General features: G+C 39.8%; 1 protein-coding gene across 1 annotated transcript in view; it reads left to right on the forward strand.

Annotated features, from left to right (window-relative positions):
* Positions 1-18,292, forward strand: part of ABCC4 (ATP binding cassette subfamily C member 4 (PEL blood group)) — a 224,653-nt gene that overhangs the window by 158,500 nt on the left and 47,861 nt on the right. The window contains exons 21-26 of the mRNA XM_065414371.1: positions 1,864-2,014; positions 2,682-2,801; positions 5,387-5,497; positions 6,895-6,995; positions 7,903-8,094; positions 16,412-16,567. Coding sequence (XP_065270443.1) covers positions 1,864-2,014; positions 2,682-2,801; positions 5,387-5,497; positions 6,895-6,995; positions 7,903-8,094; positions 16,412-16,567 — 831 coding nt within the window. The remainder of the gene's footprint in view (positions 1-1,863; positions 2,015-2,681; positions 2,802-5,386; positions 5,498-6,894; positions 6,996-7,902; positions 8,095-16,411; positions 16,568-18,292) is intronic.

Below are 18,292 nucleotides of genomic sequence, written 5' to 3' on the forward strand. Positions count from 1 at the left end.
GAGTACTCTCAATCCACCATACATGTTTAGTAAGTGAAACAACATAACTTCATTGGTGAAATTTATCAACTTTCTCTGCACTGCCTCTTCCATGAAATTAATAAATACATCAAAACTGACCCCTGGAGAATTCCCCTATTAACTTATTTTAACTCTGATGAATAGTGGGCTACAATAACTGTTTCCTATTGTTGAACCTGTGTATAATTCACAGCACGACTTTATCTCCTACCCTATAGTTATTTTTCTTACTAGTCTTTTATGAGGCACTGTAACAGGGTGGCAAAGTGCATGATCTTGTATAGGGATGCAGGGTTCTTTTGTTGATCCATCCTGTTAAGAGGAATTAGAATCTTGCATAAAGCTGATAAGTAAATTCTGTTGATTCATTGTGCCACCAAGATACAACAGAAATGTGTGCGTAGGACCCTTACATGAGTATAGGGGAAATTAATGTTCAGACAGGAAGGTCCTGTAAGAAACCCTAAGAAGATATAGGTGTAAGGGGAGAGGTTCCACTGAGGTTTGTGCTGATTGACTCTATTGGTAACTCAAAAATAACACAGCCACCATGAGGGGGCAAGTTTGACTTTATTCAATATGTGTGAACTTTATTAGAAGTAAGATGGGAATGCTTCCTGCTTCATAGGCAACTTAATGGAAAATATTATGAAAATCCAGGTAATTCAGTTTATCCATTAGGTCATCCGTATCTGATATTTCATTAAACTTTTCCAAATACCTTTAAAAATATAAGGATTGACGCTTTCCTGCCAACAAGTCTTGCTTTCTCAAGGCCAAAGGGAGTCCCACATTTCCATTGACATCTGGAGATCAAGCAGCAGTAGAATTCAGCTGGAATTTAGTTACACACAAAAGTTGATAAACCCAAAGGGATTACACATCTAGGAGCTAGTACGGAGTATGGAGAACAGTTTTCTAACAGTGTAACTTCCAAGAAGTAATAATTAACACTGTGCAGGAATTTAACATAAACCTGGAATTTCAGCTATCTGCATGTCATAAAGGCTTATGTTACCTACCATTGGGTACATATGGGAGCACTAACTGCCCTGAGGATTTCCACACCCTAGACAATTAACCTTCTCACTCTAGTATCTCCAGATTTCTATAGGTAAGCTTCAGGTTTAGCCCAGCTGTTCAGTCTCCTGTTTCTTGCTGGATTCTTAACCTGGTACACTGGTCTCTTTGGAAACCTCTCTTGGCAGTGTTCCATGTTGTTCTTCACTGTAGAAGTTACTTTTCCTATTATCAGATTAATTACATAGGCATAGAAAGTTCAAACTTTAACATACTGTCAGGCAGTCGGATCTACAGTTTATGCTGGGTAAGGTGGTTCAAAGAACAACACCTGAGTTTCTGTCAAAGCTCAATTCAACCTTTCACCTGAGCTAGCAGATACATCTATATGGTTCTCTGAATGGTTGCAGAGCAATTAACTATTACCTATCTTGAACTTGTCCATTTTGTAAATCAGGTACACTGTTAGTTATTTGCAGGATCACAGGAAATGGATCAACGCCATGAAAGCAAGCGTTTCATGTTGGGTCAAGTTGGTTGTAGCAGCTCCCATTAGACTCTGGCAGAACAAATCATGCAGAAAATAGAGTAAATTTTACAATTAATCTGAAATATTAAAAACATTAAATCTTATAAATGTAATGTGAAAATAATTGTGATCTAGCTATTATACGAAAGTTGTTGTTTATTCTTTTAATTGGAGTGTCGTCTTTATGTCTGAATATTTAACCTCTTAATGATGTGAAATAGTTTTTGAGCTTGTTTTAAGTGGAATCCTTCTGGGTAAGGAAGTAATGTTTTGTCTTGCCTATGTTGTTGCAGACTCTCCTACAGATTTTTGGCGTGGTAGCTGTGGCTGTGGCAGTGATTCCTTGGATACTCATCCCTTTAGTTCCACTTTGTATTCTTTTCATTTTTCTTCGACGGTATTTCTTAGACACAGCGAGAGATATTAAACGTCTGGAGTCCACAAGTATGTTGCTTGGATAGAGCTGATTTTAAGTCTGAGCAACAATTATATGAGATGCTAAAATTCTGCAATCAATTAATTAATCGGGAATTTTTGCTCTAGTTTTGCAGATTATTTGCTTGTTCTCTTGGGTCTCAAACCAGCAACATCCTTCAACACTTGCTTAACCCCAGGCTTAAGCCCACAATTAATGTCTTTGAAATTAAATGGACTACTCATATATTTAAAGTTATGGACATATTTAAGTGATTTGCTGGATCTTGGCCTTATTGGGCTAATTGCACATAATAATGTAGGTTTTGACCCAGTGTGACCTTCATGAGTATCTCTGTATTTCAAATTGACTATAGTATTAAATAGCGGAGTCTGAGTCTTGAGCATCATGAATTTTTAAAAAAAAGTTGGGTGCATTATCTGATTAGTAAAAGAAACAAAGGAAGAAGCCATGGATGATAACAAGTGTTGAAAACTTTTTTTGTGTCAATTAGATTAATCCATTTTGCCGTCCAAGTGGGTGTAATTGAGTAACAGGAAAGTAGGTTTATCCTAAAAGATGCGATTCACTGGCTTGTGTCAGTAAACAGAGAAGTAGGATTAAAGATTAACATAGTGCAAAAAATTACCAACACTGCCCTTCAGCTACAATAAATTAGTCTTTTTTACTTTACAGCTCGAAGTCCAGTGTTCTCCCACTTGTCAACATCTCTCCAGGGACTTTGGACGATTCGTGCTTTCAAAGCAGAGCAAAGATTCCAAGAATTATTTGATGCTCACCAAGATCTTCACTCAGGTTTGTCATGAATAGACATGGACAGCTAAGTATGTAGCTCTTTCAGAGGAAAATATTTTCTCCCCTCAGATACACGTGAGCAGTATACATGCACAGCTCATGCTGATTTTAATACATCTCTCTTTAGTGCAAAATCTCCCCATTAGTAGATTTCATAGTTGTTTCTTCTTTCTTTCTGGATTTGTAGAATACACTTTGGACTCTAGAATAGTTTGAGAGATCCAAGCCGGCATCATAACAATATTTAAGATAAACATTTTAAAGTACACCTCTACCCCGATATAACGCTGTCCTTGGGAGCCAAAAACTCTTACCGCGGTGAAACCGCGTTATATCGAACTTGCTTTGATCCACCAGAGTGCGCAGCCCCACCCCCCACAGCACTGCTTTACCGTGTTATATCCGAATTCGTGTTATATCGGGTCGTGTTATATCGGGTCGCGTTATATCGGGGTAGAGGTGTATACCCAATAAGTATATTTAAAGTATCATTTTCCACCAAGTTCCCATATTGCATAATATTTTAAGGCAAAACAAGTTATACTTAGCAATATTTAATATTATTCAGGTGGAACACTAAGGATGTGTCTACACTAAAAAATTAAATTGCCCTTTATACAGCCACTGCAGTAATTACTGCCGTGGTGCATGTCCACACTACTCTCCTTGGGTTGGTGGTGCGTATCTCAACAGGAGCGCTTCCACGACCTAAGAGGGGGAATATGGGGAGCTGAGAGTCTCTTGCTGCAAGGCATTTTCTCCAAAACTCCAAATAATTTGTGACTTTTTTCTGCACCTCCAGTTTTTTAATATATTTTGAAAATGTGCAAAAATAACAGGAGTACTTGTGGCACCTTAGAGACTAACAAATTTATTAGAGCATAAGCTTTCGTGGGCTACAACCCACTTCTTCGGATGCATATAGAGTGAAACATATATTGAGGAGATATATATACACACATACAGAGAGCATGAACAGGTGGGAGTTGTCTTACCAAGTCTGAGAGGCCAATTAAGTAAGACTTGGTAAGACAACTCCCACCTGTTCATGCTCTCTGTATGTGTGTATATATATCTCCTCAATATATGTTTCACTCTATATGCATCCGAAGAAGTGGGTTGTAGCCCACGAAAGCTTATGCTCTAATAAATTTGTTAGTCTCTAAGGTGCCACAAGTACTCCTGTTATTTTTGCGGATACAGACTAACACGGCTGCTACTTTGAAAATGTGGACACCTGAACTTTACATAGTATTCAGTATCAGTCTCGCCAATGCCTTATACACAGAAGTAAAATTGCCTCCCTATTTCTACTTACTACTGCCCTGCTTATACATCCAAGGAGCGCATAGCCCTTTGTGCCACAGCATCGCACTGAAAGCTCATGTTAAATTGCTTGACCACTATGACACCTAAATCCTTTTCAGAGTCACTGTTTTCCGGAACACAGGCCCCCAGTCTGTAGGTATGGCCTGCATTCCTTTTTCCAAGACATGTAACTTTGAATTTGGCTATATGAAAATACATTTTATATGAACAGGCCCAGATTACAAAGCGATACAGAATTCTACCTTATGCCTATTTGACTTCTGTTATTGGCCCTAAATTTGAATACTTTAATTTTCATTATACAGACTATGCTGCTTTCTTCTGTGATTTATATCAAGTAACCTCCACTGTCCAGTAATACTCAATTCTGTGAAGCATATTGGGATATACTTTATCTAAATGTTATATGAAAGAAAATTGCAATGGTATTTTACGTAGGGTACTAGGCACCTGATCCAAAGTCCATTGAAGTCAATTAGACTCTTTTTGTTGGCTTCAGTGGGCTGTGAATCAGGCGCTAGCATCTTTTATTTCTGTTTCGACTCTTGTTTGATATATTAGTCTCAGCTGTGTTAAACAGTGTGAAAACCTGAAAGCTGGCCAGCACTAGCTAGGAAAATAGGGCATCATCATCATCAACACATGGGATGGGATAACGTGATTTTAGTTGATGGGATAACGTGATTTTAGTCAATAGGTCAATAATGTGCCATCGCTGGTAATTAGTAACAATGGTCAATGATGGGATATTAAAAGTTACTACAGTGAACTTTTTCCGGAGGGTCTGGCTGGAGAATCTTGCCCACATGCTCGGGGTTAAGCTGATCGCCATATTTGGGATCGGGAAGGAATTTTCCTCCCGGGTAGATTGGCAGAGGCCCTGGAGGTTTTTCGCCTTCCTCCGCAGCATGGGGCAGGGGTCGCTGGCTGGAGGATTCTCTGTGACTTGAAGTCTTTAAATCACGATTTGGGGACTTCAACATCTGAGTCAAGGGAGAGAATTATTCCAGGAGTGGGTGGGCCAGCATTTGTGGCCTGCATCATGCGGGAGGTCAGACTAGATGATCATAATGGTCCCTTCTGACCTTAAAGTCTATGAGTCTATGAGTCTACATGCAAACTCTCTCCAAGAGAATGATATTTTTGCAGCTTATAGAATTAGTCCATGCTGATTTTATGCTTATGGGAGTCAATATAGAGCTTATTTCTTCCCAATAACTTATTGTTCTTATTATGACTTTTAAAAAACTTTTTAGAGGCTTGGTTTCTGTTTTTGACTACCTCCCGATGGTTTGCTGTGCGGCTGGATGCCATCTGTGCCATCTTTGTTATAGTGGTTGCCTTTGGTTCCCTGCTTCTCGCAAACAGTAAGTACAGATGCTAGGAATGTTAATGCTATAATTACAATTTATAGCAATACCTTATTCTTTTTCAGAGTTTACTTTCTCTAATTGTTTAAGGATTGCAATTAAGTAAAATGTTTCTTTCTAGTTCCTGGTCTGTCCCTCAGTCCAAGACATTCCTGTAAGTACTGGAGACAGTTCAGACTTCTCTGGACTCAAGGGCTTGGCCATGAACCTAACATCCTTCCTCCAAATGATCTCCCCCGAGTGTTGCAGGAAAGCTTGCAATTCTACAATCTTGCCTTTACTGTTGAAATACTAGCTTTTAAAGCTGTCTTTGGGACAACAACATTTGTTTCCCTTCTTGTCGCGGCAGACTCGGCCAAACAGAGCAGGCTGAACATTCAGGGATGCAGCTCAAATGTCTTGGGTTCAGGGAGAGGCCAATCCCAGAAAGGGAGATTTTATTATAAGAAGCTTTATATTCATTGTCATTCTCATGCTGTTGTTTTATATGATCATCCCAAAACGTAATTATGGTAGATGTTCTAAAACTAGATAGTCTTCTAAAATACAAAGGAAGTAATTATCTTGGACATGAAATTTGGGTGCTAATTTGCTGTTCTTTGTTTCCTTTATTTTTCCTTTAAGATAATATATATAGACCTATATACATTGCATTATAGAGAAGATTTCCAGCTAGGTTTCAAGTTACTAGACTTGAAGACAAATCAAAACACTGGGCTTGATTTGTCTCTCCAATCGGTATAAGGAGTAGCTTTTGTGAAGTCAATGGAGTTATGCTGATGTAAAATGGCTATAGTGAGAGGAGAATTGGGTCCCATATTAGGACCAAATCCTGTTTAGTTTATTCACAAGAGCTGACTCTTTGAGTGTAATGAGTCTGTTCATGTGAGTAGGGTGAGCAGAAGTTTGCCCTTCAAAAACTTCTTGTCTGCTCTTACAGTGCTTTGCACCCATTTATACCAGTACATAGTTTGTGTAAATGCTAGCAATGTGTTTTAGTAGCGTTTTATGCTCACCGTGCACAGGTTTAGGAGCCTGATCCAACTCCCTTTGAAATTAATTGAAAGATTCTCAATTGCTTAACTGAATAGCGATGACCCTAAACTTGTGCTTAAGAGATTAGTTGATTCTGGGCTTTTTTGTTGTTGTTGTTGTTGTTAAAGACAAGGTGCCTGGCAGTGGAGAACCAGGACCTTATTTTCAAACACGAATATAGTTTTAGAAAGCTTACAAAAGTAATGTGACAAGATAGACCTTTTCCACAGAGCTACTATTTAAACTGGTGTGACTGAGAGCCAATCTGGCTCTACCACTTCAATGGCATATTAGTTTGAAAGACGAGTAGAGTTTTGTGTAATTATATAGATGTGATTTTTCTCCTCCTCGCCCTACAGCTCTGGATGCAGGACAGGTTGGCTTGGCATTGTCCTATGCAATCACGCTCATGGGAATGTTCCAGTGGGGAGTTAGGCAAAGTGCTGAAGTTGAAAATCTGGTAATATTAATTTGCTCAACTTCATATTTTTCACATCTCTTTGCTGTTAAGTGACATGAAATACATTTGAAGTGTTATCTTTGCATTAATGGAATTTTAAAGACCCTGTACCCCATGGCCAAAACTGAACTGCCTCCCATATTTGCAGGAAGAGAGAGGCAGCCCAAGTGTCTCAAATTTGGGGAGGGGTTAGTTCCGTTAGTTAGTCTTTTCCATTTAGAATCCCGTAAAATCTCAGTTATCAATAAATCTTGCTGCCTCTTTGATATTTGTATGTCCATGGATATGAAAAAAAATTCTGCTAGCTATCCAGCCAATACTGTAGTAACCAGTATACTGATTTGGCTCTGCTGATGAATTATAGATATTCATTCCAAGCACATAATAACCTTAGCCAGAGCTGCAAGGGACAAGCTCATTGGTGAAACCCCAGAGATGGTGGTGGCTCAGTACACACAAAAATGATAAACTTATCAATGATATTACTAATAGGCTGGGTCTTCCTGTAGCTCAGATGTAAGTCTGATCTCTAGTACTACTCCCATAGATGCCCAGGAGAAAGACAACCTATCATGTAGAAAATAAGGCTCCAGTCCTGCAAAGTACTTAAGCATGTGAGTAATCCCATTGTCCTCAAATTAATGCTTACATTGACTCAATTAACATGCTTTAAAATTAAGTACATGCTTAAATGTTATGCTGGATCGGGACCTATATTAGGAGGTAAGACTTGCATTTCTATTTAATAAAAATAGGACAGTACCATGATTCGTCCTCTCCCCCCTCCCCCCCCCCCCATATGATCGAAAGAAAATTTCTGGTGTCATTTTGTAGCTTTTTTTATAATCAGAATGTTACCCAAAATATAAAAGAGTTTGAGTTTATTGCTTGTGTGACTTTTTTCTAGATGATCTCAGTAGAAAGAGTAATGGAATACACAGAACTTGAAAAGGAAGCTCCTTGGGAGTCCAACAAACGTCCACCAGCTGAATGGCCAAGCCAAGGAGTGATAGCCTTTGAAAACGTTAACTTCACTTACAACTTAGATGGACCCTTGGTGTTGAGGCACTTGTCTGTTCTAATTAAATCAAAAGAAAAGGTATGCATTGCATGCTTACTTCAAATATACACAATTTTCGTTAAGGAGGTAATACCTTATGGTCTTTTTTTTTTTTTTCCAACTCTATACAGTGCTATAAAATATACCAAGGTGGCCAAACTGTGGCTTGTGAGCTGCATGCATCTCTTTTATAGTTAAAATGCGGCTTGTGGAGTCCCCTATACCCCTCCATTCTCTGCCTATCAGACTGGGGCGGAAAGCTCAGGGCGTCTGCCCTGCAGTGGGGTGGTGGGGCTAGGGGCTTCTGCCAGAGACGACGGGTGCCTGCTGAGAGTGGGGGGCACAATTTAAAGGTTTAAACAGTTTGAGTCACACCCCCAGGGATGCCCCCCAATTACCCTCAGTGGCCCCTTCCTGCAGCTCCCCCATGTTAGCTGTGCATGGAGAGGCAGCAGCTGGGAGCTTCGGGGGGGAGCTGCTGCTTTAGCTCTGCAGGAAGAGGCAGCAGCAAAAGCAGCGGCTCTCCCTGCTGCTCCCAGCTGCTTGCCGCTGCCTCTCCAAATGGCTGCAACTTCCAGCTTGCCGGCTCCAGGAACTGACCGAGTGGAGGCTAGATAACCCTAGCAAAAATCGGGGGGGGGGGGGGGGGGGGGGAAGGGTAGAAGGCACGTGACCCCATGTGACCCCCCCCCCCATGCATCGCCTGTGGCTTCTGCCAGTAGGAAGGGGGCCCCGAGCCCTGGCAGGCACTTCCCGGAGGGCTGAAGCCCCAAGACCCCCCTCCCGGGCAGGCTGAAGCCCCAAGACCCCCCCCTCCCTGCCAGGCTGAAGCCCTGAGCTCCAGCAGGTGCGCCCCGGCTCTCGAACTTCTGAAGATTGTCATGTGCAGCTCAGAGGGTCAGTAAGTTTGGCCACCCCTGAAATATACTATCCTTAGAAAATGAGGCCTGTATTTAAAAAAAAAAAGTAATTATATTACTCATATTTACTAAAGGATAAAGCATGTTTACTTACTATAAGTCATGCAGTAATGTTTGGTAATATGCGTGGTTACGAGTAAATAACCTACTTAAGAACTTGGGAAACTAGGGACTTTGTGATTGCCTATTGCATAAACTCCAAGAACAAACACCACTTAGATTGTATGCTCTTCAGGGCAGGGACTTTCTCTTTGTTATATGTTTGTAAAGTGCCTATCCCAGTAGGGCTTGGGCCTTTAGGTGCTACATAATACAAATAGTTATAATAAAACAAATGCAGACCTTGGTCCTGTGACTGGATCCATGTGGGCAGATCTGAATCCTTGTGCATGTGCAGAGGCTTGGTGACTTCAGTGGGACTCAGCCCAGGCGTATGGATCCTCTTGCACAGATCTGATTGCATGATCATGGCTTTTATTTCAAAATGCAACTAAGGTCACTAAGAGAAAACAATATGCATGCCAGACGTTGTTTACAAAGCCCAGAATTTAAAAGCAAGGAAATGAATAATTAAGGGTATGCTAAACCAGGGGTTCTCAAACTCGGGGTTGGGACTCTTCAGGGGGTCATGAGGTTATTACATGGCGTGTCGTGAGCTATCAGCCTCCACCCCAAACCCCGCTTTGCCTCCAGCATTTATAATGGTGTTAAATATGTAAAAAAGTGTTTTTAATTTATAAGGGGGGGTCGCACACAGAGGCTTGCTATGTGAAAGGGGTCACCAGTACAAAAGTTTGAGAACCACTGTGCTAAACTGTTAGCCACCTTATGAACACATTACTCTTATTAACTACAAAGAAATAGGAGCATCACACTTTGCTTGAGAGCATTTTCTGTCTCTGCCACTGAGAAGACAAAGCTGCTCTAATGATTCCAGCAGTTTGTATCCATTAGGGGAAAAAAGGTCAAGGATGGATTGAGTTTAACTAACTTGTGTTAGCTAACTGCATGTGACCTTTCCCCCAGTTTAGATTCAGGTGTAATACTTTTTCCATCAGCATTGGTCTTGAGAAGCTAAACTATTAGGAAGCTAAGTATGGATGGGAAAGAGGGGAGATAAGTAGAGCTGTAAAAAGGGACACTGAGGATCCACTAAAGGAAACACAAAAGGGGCAGGGAGAGGCAACACAAAAGGTGGACAGTGACAATAAAAAATAAAGGAGGGTGCACGCGCACACACACACACATAATCCCAGGATGGGGGAGAAGGAGAGATAAGTGGGGGGAAAAGTCAATTTCATAATTTTAGGATTGTGGGGATTTTACTTCAGTTCCTTTTGGCAACTTATCCAATTAACTATCAGCATTAATGAGATTGTTAGCCAAAAGAAACACAGAAATAAAAACCCTCACTCTGCAAACTTTTGACTCTTCTCCCTTTGCCCCATCATCCCAATTTTGAAACCATCTCAATTGAAAGAGTGTGATAGGGCAAGTTTCCCCCATAGACCAAATGAAATTAGAGCCCTGCAGTGTTAATTAGTGTTTTGCCACATTTCAAATGCAGATATACATTTTTTGATTAAGAAATCTTCCCTGGGAGGTTGGCTCAGTTCTATACAATCATTGCCCTGACTTAATTTGTAACACGCACTTCCATTCAGCCCCAACCGCCATGCCATTCCTCAAGTGAATCATTTTAATAACAAGCATGTTACAAGAATTCAGCCCTTCTATCCTGTACAAAGATAATTTCATGGAGAAAGGTAAGTGGGAGTTGAGGGCAAGGAGTTTACAAAGTGTAGTAAAAAAGCTGTTTATCTTCTCTGTACTTTTCTTGCCTTTGGGCCAGCTCTGTAGCAGTTATAATAAGCCACTCTAGTGTAATAGTGAATAAGAAGATTTAAATTTCATGGCAAGAAACAGAAATAAAATAAAAGAACAGAAATAAGAGAGGTACCCAGACAGTGGCTAAACGTTTGTTGCTTTTTTGATCTGAGTGATTGTGCTGTGGGTTTGTCATCCTAAAGTAAGTTTGCCCAGTTTGAAACTCTTGCAGCTCTGGGGAGAGATTGGTTTCCTTTTTAGAAGCTACTGTTTTTGATAATGTATCACATGGTATGACAGTAGGCCATCACCACTATAATGTGTAAAATAATAGGTTTCCAGGTATCTGCCCCTGTTCCCTGGATTTTAGTAAAAGGGAAGCATTTCTTGAAAACCTAGAAGTTACTAACATTTCAGGCCTTGTCTATGCTACAGGAGTTACTGTGGTACAGCTATGGCACCAAAGCTATGCTACTGCAATCCCATAGGGTAGACGCAGATGACAGTGATGGAAGGGTTTTTTCCATCACTGTAGGAATGCCATCTCCCTGAGTGATGGTTGCTAGGTCAATGAAAGCATTCTTCTATCAACATCATCTGGCTGCCTCTACAGTGGGGGTTAGGTTGACATAGCTACGATGCACAGGATTTTTCAGTCTACCTGGCTTAAGGTTTAAATATAGAATAGGCCAAAGTATTTTCTCACTGTCCTCTAAGGCCTCAAACAACACTTAGCACCTAATGTAGATGAAGACTATGTCTACACTATGGAAGCTTCTTGGCACAGCTAGTCCTGGAACCCACCAGAGGAGAGGCAATTCTTGATTTAGTCCTAAGTGGAGCACAGGATCTGGTCCAAGAGGTGAATATAGCTGAACTGATTAGTAATACTGACCATAACATAATAAAATTTAACATCCCTGTTGTGGGGAAAACACCAAAGAGTCCACCATTGTAGCATGTAATTTCAGAAAGGGGAACTAGACAAAAGTGAGGAAGTTAGTTAAACAAAAATTAAAAGGTACAGTGCCAAAAGTGAAATCCCTGCAAGATCCTTCAGCAGGAGCGGGGCTGAAGCCCCGAGCCCTGGCAGGTGCCTCCCATGGGGCTGAAGCCCTGGCAAGTTCCCTGAGTCCTGGCAGGCAAGCCCCACCACCCTGCTGTGGGGCTGATGCCCTGCACCTTGACAGGTGCACCTAGCTCTTGAACTTCTGAAGATTATCATATGCATCTCAGAGTGTCAGTAACTTTGGCCACCCCGTCATAGAGGATAAACCCATCAGTGGCTGTTATCCAAGATGGTCAGGGACACAACCCCATGCTTTGGATGTCCCTAAGTCTCTGACTTCCAGAAGCTGGGACTGGATGATAAGGAATGGATGCCCTGTTCTGTTAATTGCTCTGAAGCACCTGGCATTGGCCACTTTCAGAAGACAGGATCCTGGGCTCGATGGACCATTGGTCTGACCCAGTATGGCCGCTCTTAAGTTTTTATGTTTTTATGGTATAAGTTTTAAAAGTAGACCAGGCCAAAAATAATGGTGGATTTTAAACACAACACAGCTGTCTTTGTCAAAGCTAGATGGTAAGTGGTGTTTAAAAACACATTAACACATGTCGGTTCATACATTTGCTAAACATAAATTATTTTCTTTGTCTGGATGACCTAAATCTGAGTTCTGTGTTTAGTAATCAGGGACCCAATCCTGCTGAAATACCCTTTTGTGTATGGAGGTAGCCATTGGCTTCAGTAGGGCTGCACAAGGGCCTGCCTGCCTGGTTTCAGCTTTGCAGGACAGATTTGATTATGATCTGTATATGGAAAAATAATGTGCCTTTTGAATAACATGATTTATAACAGGGAATAAAATTCTGTTTACTGAGAGCCAGTTCAAATTCATGCTGATTTTAGCAGCGTGTAGTCAATTTAGAGAAATCCATTTGTATTTTTGGTCAAACACTGAAAAATGCAATGCTTTCATTTGATGCCTGCCTGAAAGAGAGAGATTGACAATATACAAGCAGCTTCATTTTTATTTTAAGAGTTACTTTATTTTTGATAATGTTTTTCTTCATGTTGCTAATACAGTAGTGTATATCAATAAGGTTTTCAAAAGAAATGCTTTTGAACTCTTTCTTTTTAAAACACTTTGTGTGTTCTCCATTTAGCTTTTTCTTTCTGATTTATCTTTTTGAAGGAAGAGGAGCTTTAGTAGAGTTTCTTCAGAAATATTTCTCATTATTTCAATTATTTTTTTTCCTTTTACTTTTATACCATTCCTTTAAACAGATTTGCTAAAACTAAGCTGTATTTTAGGTAACAGTAAAATAATTATTAGCACTTACGTAGTACACCTCTACCTCGATATAACGCTGTCCTCGGGAGCCAAAAAATATTACCGTGTTATAGGTGAAACTTGCTTTGATCCACCGGAGTGCGCAGTCCCGCCCCCCCGGAGCACTGCTTTACCGCGTTATATCCGAATTCGTGTTATATCGGGGTAGAGGTGTACTTAGTGATTGTACACACCTATGTGAATCAGTTATTCAGTAAAATCATAGAATTGGAAAAGTTAGAGGTAGAAAAGACCTTTTAGGTTATCCAGTCCGTCTTCCAAGTTGCTTCTTCCAGTATATTTTCTTGTGCTTAGTCTAGGGTGTTGTTTTTTTTTAAATGCAGGTTCTGCCACTTTGCTTGGGAGCCTATTCCATATCTTACTTTCTCTGTTATAAATTTTTTCCTGATATTCACCTTAAGTTTTCCTTTCCTTAATATCATTTCAGTATCTCTGTGTATCACACTACATAATTGCCCAATTTTGTTTGGTGTTTGTACTTTTCAAATATTCTTCTGTTGTCATGTGCCTTCTTAATTACTTAGTCATGCTATACTGTACATCAGTGGTTCTCAACCTTTTCAGACTACTGTACCCCTTTTACAAGTCTGATTTGTCTTGTGTGTACCCCAAGTTTCACCTCACTTAAAAACGACTTGCTTACAAAATCAGACATAAAACTACAAAAGTGTCACAGCACACTATTACTGAAAAATTGCTTACTTTCTCATTTTTACCATATAATTATAAAATAAATCAATTGGGATACAAATATTATAATTACATTTCAGTGTATCGTGTATCTAGAGCAGTATAAACAAGGCATTATCTGTATGAAATTTTAGTTTGTACTTACTTCGCTAGTGCTTTTTATGTAGCCTGTTGTAAAACTAGTCAAATATCTAGATGAGTTGATATACCCCCTGGAAGAATCTCCTTACCCCTGGTTGAGAACCACTGCTGTGCATATTTAACTCTTTTGGCTTCCCTCATAAATCAGTATCTCCAGTCCATGGTAATTTTTCTTGCTCCTCTCTGAAATCCCTCCAGTGTTTGCCAATATCTCTCTGGAAATGTGGTGCCTAGAACTGAATGTAATATATACCTAGAACCTCAGAGTTGCGAACACTTTGAGAATGGAGGTTGTTTGTAACTCTGACTTGTTCGTAACTCTGACTTGTTCGTAACTCTGAAGAAAATGTTATGGTTGTTCTTTCAAAAGTTTACAACTGAACATTGACTTAATATAGCTTTGAAACTTTACTATGCAGAAGAAAAATGGTGCTTTTAACCATCTTAATTTAAATGAAACAAGCACAGAAACAGTTTCCTTGCTTTGTCAAATCTTTTTTTTAAAACTTTCCCTTTTTTTTTTTTAGTAGTTTTTAGTAGTTTTTAGTAGTTTAGTTTAACACAGTACTGTACGGTATTTGCGTGGGGTTTTTTTGTTTTTTGTTTTGGTCTCTGCTGCCTGATTGTGTACTTCTGATTCCAGTTGAGGGTTTGTGTTGACTGGTCAGTTTGTAACTCTGGTGTTCATAACGCTGAGGTTCTACTGTAACAGGTTCTGCCAGAGCAGATCTATAGAGAGAGTTATCCCAAGCTGCGCTCTGTGAGACAGTTGATTGGGTGTACATTCCATTTTTCTAAGTAATCCTTACCTGTTTCTTGATGAAGACAGGTTTTTTGCAAAAAGGAGTTCACTATCTGAGTTATATTTAGTCAGCATTAATTTTGCCCCTTTCTTCATTTATTAATAGACCTACAATCTCCCTAAGTATTTTTTTTTCATTTGATATATTTGTAAAAGATTTTTTTAGTTCCATACCATTAGGCTTCTTAGCATTTCCTTATTTTACATTTTCCCTGCATTTTCTGTGAAAACCTTACTGATTGAATGTATTAGTTGGGTTGCTTCTCCATTTTTGTTGTTGTTGTTGCCAGTATGGTTTTTTAATCCTCTGTTCTTTGAGCGGCTCCTTGTGGAGCCATATTGGCGGATTTTCTTTTTGTGAATTCCTCTTTTCTTAGAGGATTTTTAGACTGTGTTGTGTATTCTCGGATTGGTCGGCCTCCTTCCACTTATTGTGCTTAACTAGATTTCTTAATTCCCTCAAATGTCCTTCTTCGAGATCCCTGCTTATGAGATATGTGGCTCTGGTATTCAGAGCTTTGAGAAAAGCAGCATCTCTGTCCCCTTAAAGGATCTGAACTTTCAAAGCTAGGCTATAAAAGGAATCCACTGCCCCAGCCAATATTAGTTTCTTCTTTACTGCAGCTCCTTATGGCAAACATTAGGACCATCTCTCCATGCCCTTTGCTCAGATACTTTTTGTAGCCCTATTGTTGACTCTATTATGGCTCCTCATTGAGTTAAATCAGGGGTAGGCAACCTATGGCACGCGTGCCAAAGGCAGCACGTGAGCTGATTTTCAGTGGCACTCACACTGCCTGGGTCCTGGCCACCAGTCTGGGGGGCTCTGCATTTTAATTCAATTTAATTTTAAATGAATCTTCTTAAACATTTAAAAAACCTTATTTACTTTACATACAACAATAGTTTAGTTCTATATTATAGACTTATAGAAAGAGACCTTCTAAAAACATTAAAATGTATTACTGGCACGCGAAACCTTAAATCAGAGTGAGTAAATGAAGACTCAGCACACCACTTCTGAAAGGTTGCCGACCTCTGAATTAGATACTATTCAACTTGAGTAAGGTCATCAGAATCTGACTCAAAATTGTCTCAAGTGTTGTTAGTAATGCTTGTTTAATACTAATAATTTCCATAGGTGGAGCTCAAAGTGCTTTACAAAGAAGTGTTAGTGTCATTGTTCCCTTTTTACAGATGGAGAAATTGAGGCACAGGGAGGTGACGTGACTAGTGCAAGGTCACCCAACAGGCTAATGGCAGAGCTGAAAGTGAAATGCAGGACTCCTAAGTACCAGTCCGGTGCTCTATCCACTTGGCCACATTGCCTCTCATTTAGGCATTCAGCAGCTCATATTAAGGGAGGCCTTTTGTTAAGAAAACATTCATTTCACCTTTAAATGAGATGATTTAGAAAATTCTTGAAGCTTCAAATCCCATGCGACTCCAGGGTGGTGGTGTTCTTAGAGTTTACCTTTTAAAAAACAACAACAATTTTTAAGGAATTTACCTGTTGCCTTGCCTTTTAATAAATCTCAGTTTACATTAATGGAAGAGTATTACAAATACTATGTTGGAAGCTACTGGGGTTAATCATACTGGCTTGGTTGGTTTTGCAGGTTGGAATTGTGGGAAGAACAGGAGCTGGAAAGAGCTCTTTGATAGCAGCCCTCTTTCGGTTGGCTGAACCCAAAGGACGAATTTGGATTGATAAGTACTTAACATCAGAACTGGGACTTCATGACTTGCGGAAGAAAATTTCAATCATACCTCAGGTATGAAGCTGACTTTGTCCTCCACATGCATTTTCATTTTAGGGCTGTAACATTTCAAAGAACTCTGTCAAGATCATTTTTATAATCATTTTTTCTTTTTCTCCTCTCTGTTGTTTGCAGTACTCCTAGATCCCTGAATTTCATCCTTGTCCATTTTGTAAATATTAGTTTCCCTGTTCTCCCACTGTAACCTTAGAATGGAGCTGAAATAATCACGGCTTTTTTAACAACTTCATTATCTATGGATTTCTGTCATATCAACCAATTATTTTGTGTGTGCATCAGTGATATCAATATCAGCACAATTCTAGAAACAGTTTGAATTAAGTTTGCTGGCTAACTACTGCTGAAGAGCCAACAAAGAGCATAAAATACATTTGCTAGAACCTAAAAATACGAGTGGCTATTGTTTTCCATAATATCTCTGCAAAGGACTACTAAATTGAAAACAAGAGTCTATATATTTAGTATCCAAATGATTCAGTCTGAAAATACGGCAAAATGTCTTGATCATTTAAATCAGTCCATTCTTGTGGACTAATTCTTCAACAACTGCTAAGAGACAATAACTGAGATTGTGCTTCTCTGTAATCTGATGTATCTGAAAGAATTTGAATAAGATCACATTCTTTCCTACAGACTGCCTCTTCCATAACATATAGGATCAGCCCTTTGGGTCTGACTCTTTCCTCTTCTCTGTCCTCTTCGTGCTGCTCTGACAGGAGTGTAGGGGAGTGCAAGCAGTATGCCACCTTCCCCACCAGGAGAAAGATGCAGAGAGGGCATGGCAGGAGTGTGTTGCACTCCAGCAACATCCAACTGGCATATGATCCCTTGGGGGCTGTTGCCAGCTGTGCAACCTGCACCAGGGAAGGAGCTGGGCAGAGAATCACAGACCTGCAATGGGTTCCCTGATCTCTCACCCCTCAACTGGACTACATGGAAAGTGGTACAGCAGAGAATGTGTGTGTGTAGGGTTTTATTATTGTTCTCTTTTTTTAAAATAAAAAAAGCAAAGAAAGAAACCCTGCTCTCCTCTCCCACACACATACATGCTCCTGAAATCTAGATTTGTTTGTCAGTGTGTGATTTTTGGTTTTTCATGTATTTGAATTAAATTCGGAGTGAAAATTAAACACACTTTTTTTTTTTTTTTTTGCATTGGTGCTTTAGGCACCTGATTGACGTGAATGTTTGTAATGTTTTCTTATTTTACTGGCTATATCCATATCATAATATTATTTGGGTGTAAGCACAAAAATTAATAATAAACAATATCAATGGCCAAACAAGACTTCACAACTAAACATCTGTTTGCCCCTCAGCTCCTCTCTCCAACAACAGAGCCTTTCTAATTTTTAAATCACTTTCCTCCTTCCTCCAGAACTGACCATACATTTCCTACCAGCTAAAATGCCAGTCTGAAGAGATGCTATTTCAGGGATAGGCAACCTATGGCACGCGTGCCAAAGGCGGCACGCGAGCGGATTTTCAGTGGCACTCACACTGCCCGGGTCCTAGCAACCGGTCCGGGGGGCTCTGCATTTTAATTTAATTTTAAATGAAGCTTCTTAAACATTTTAAAAACCTTATTTACTTTACATACAACAATAGTTTAGTTCTATATTATAGACTTATAGAAAGAGACCTTCTAAAAACATTAAAATGTATTACTGGTACGCGAAACCTTAAATTAGAGTGAATAAATGAAGACTTGGCACACCA

Source organism: Emys orbicularis, chromosome 1, assembly GCF_028017835.1.
Source record: "Emys orbicularis isolate rEmyOrb1 chromosome 1, rEmyOrb1.hap1, whole genome shotgun sequence".
Taxonomy (NCBI): domain Eukaryota; kingdom Metazoa; phylum Chordata; order Testudines; family Emydidae; genus Emys; species Emys orbicularis.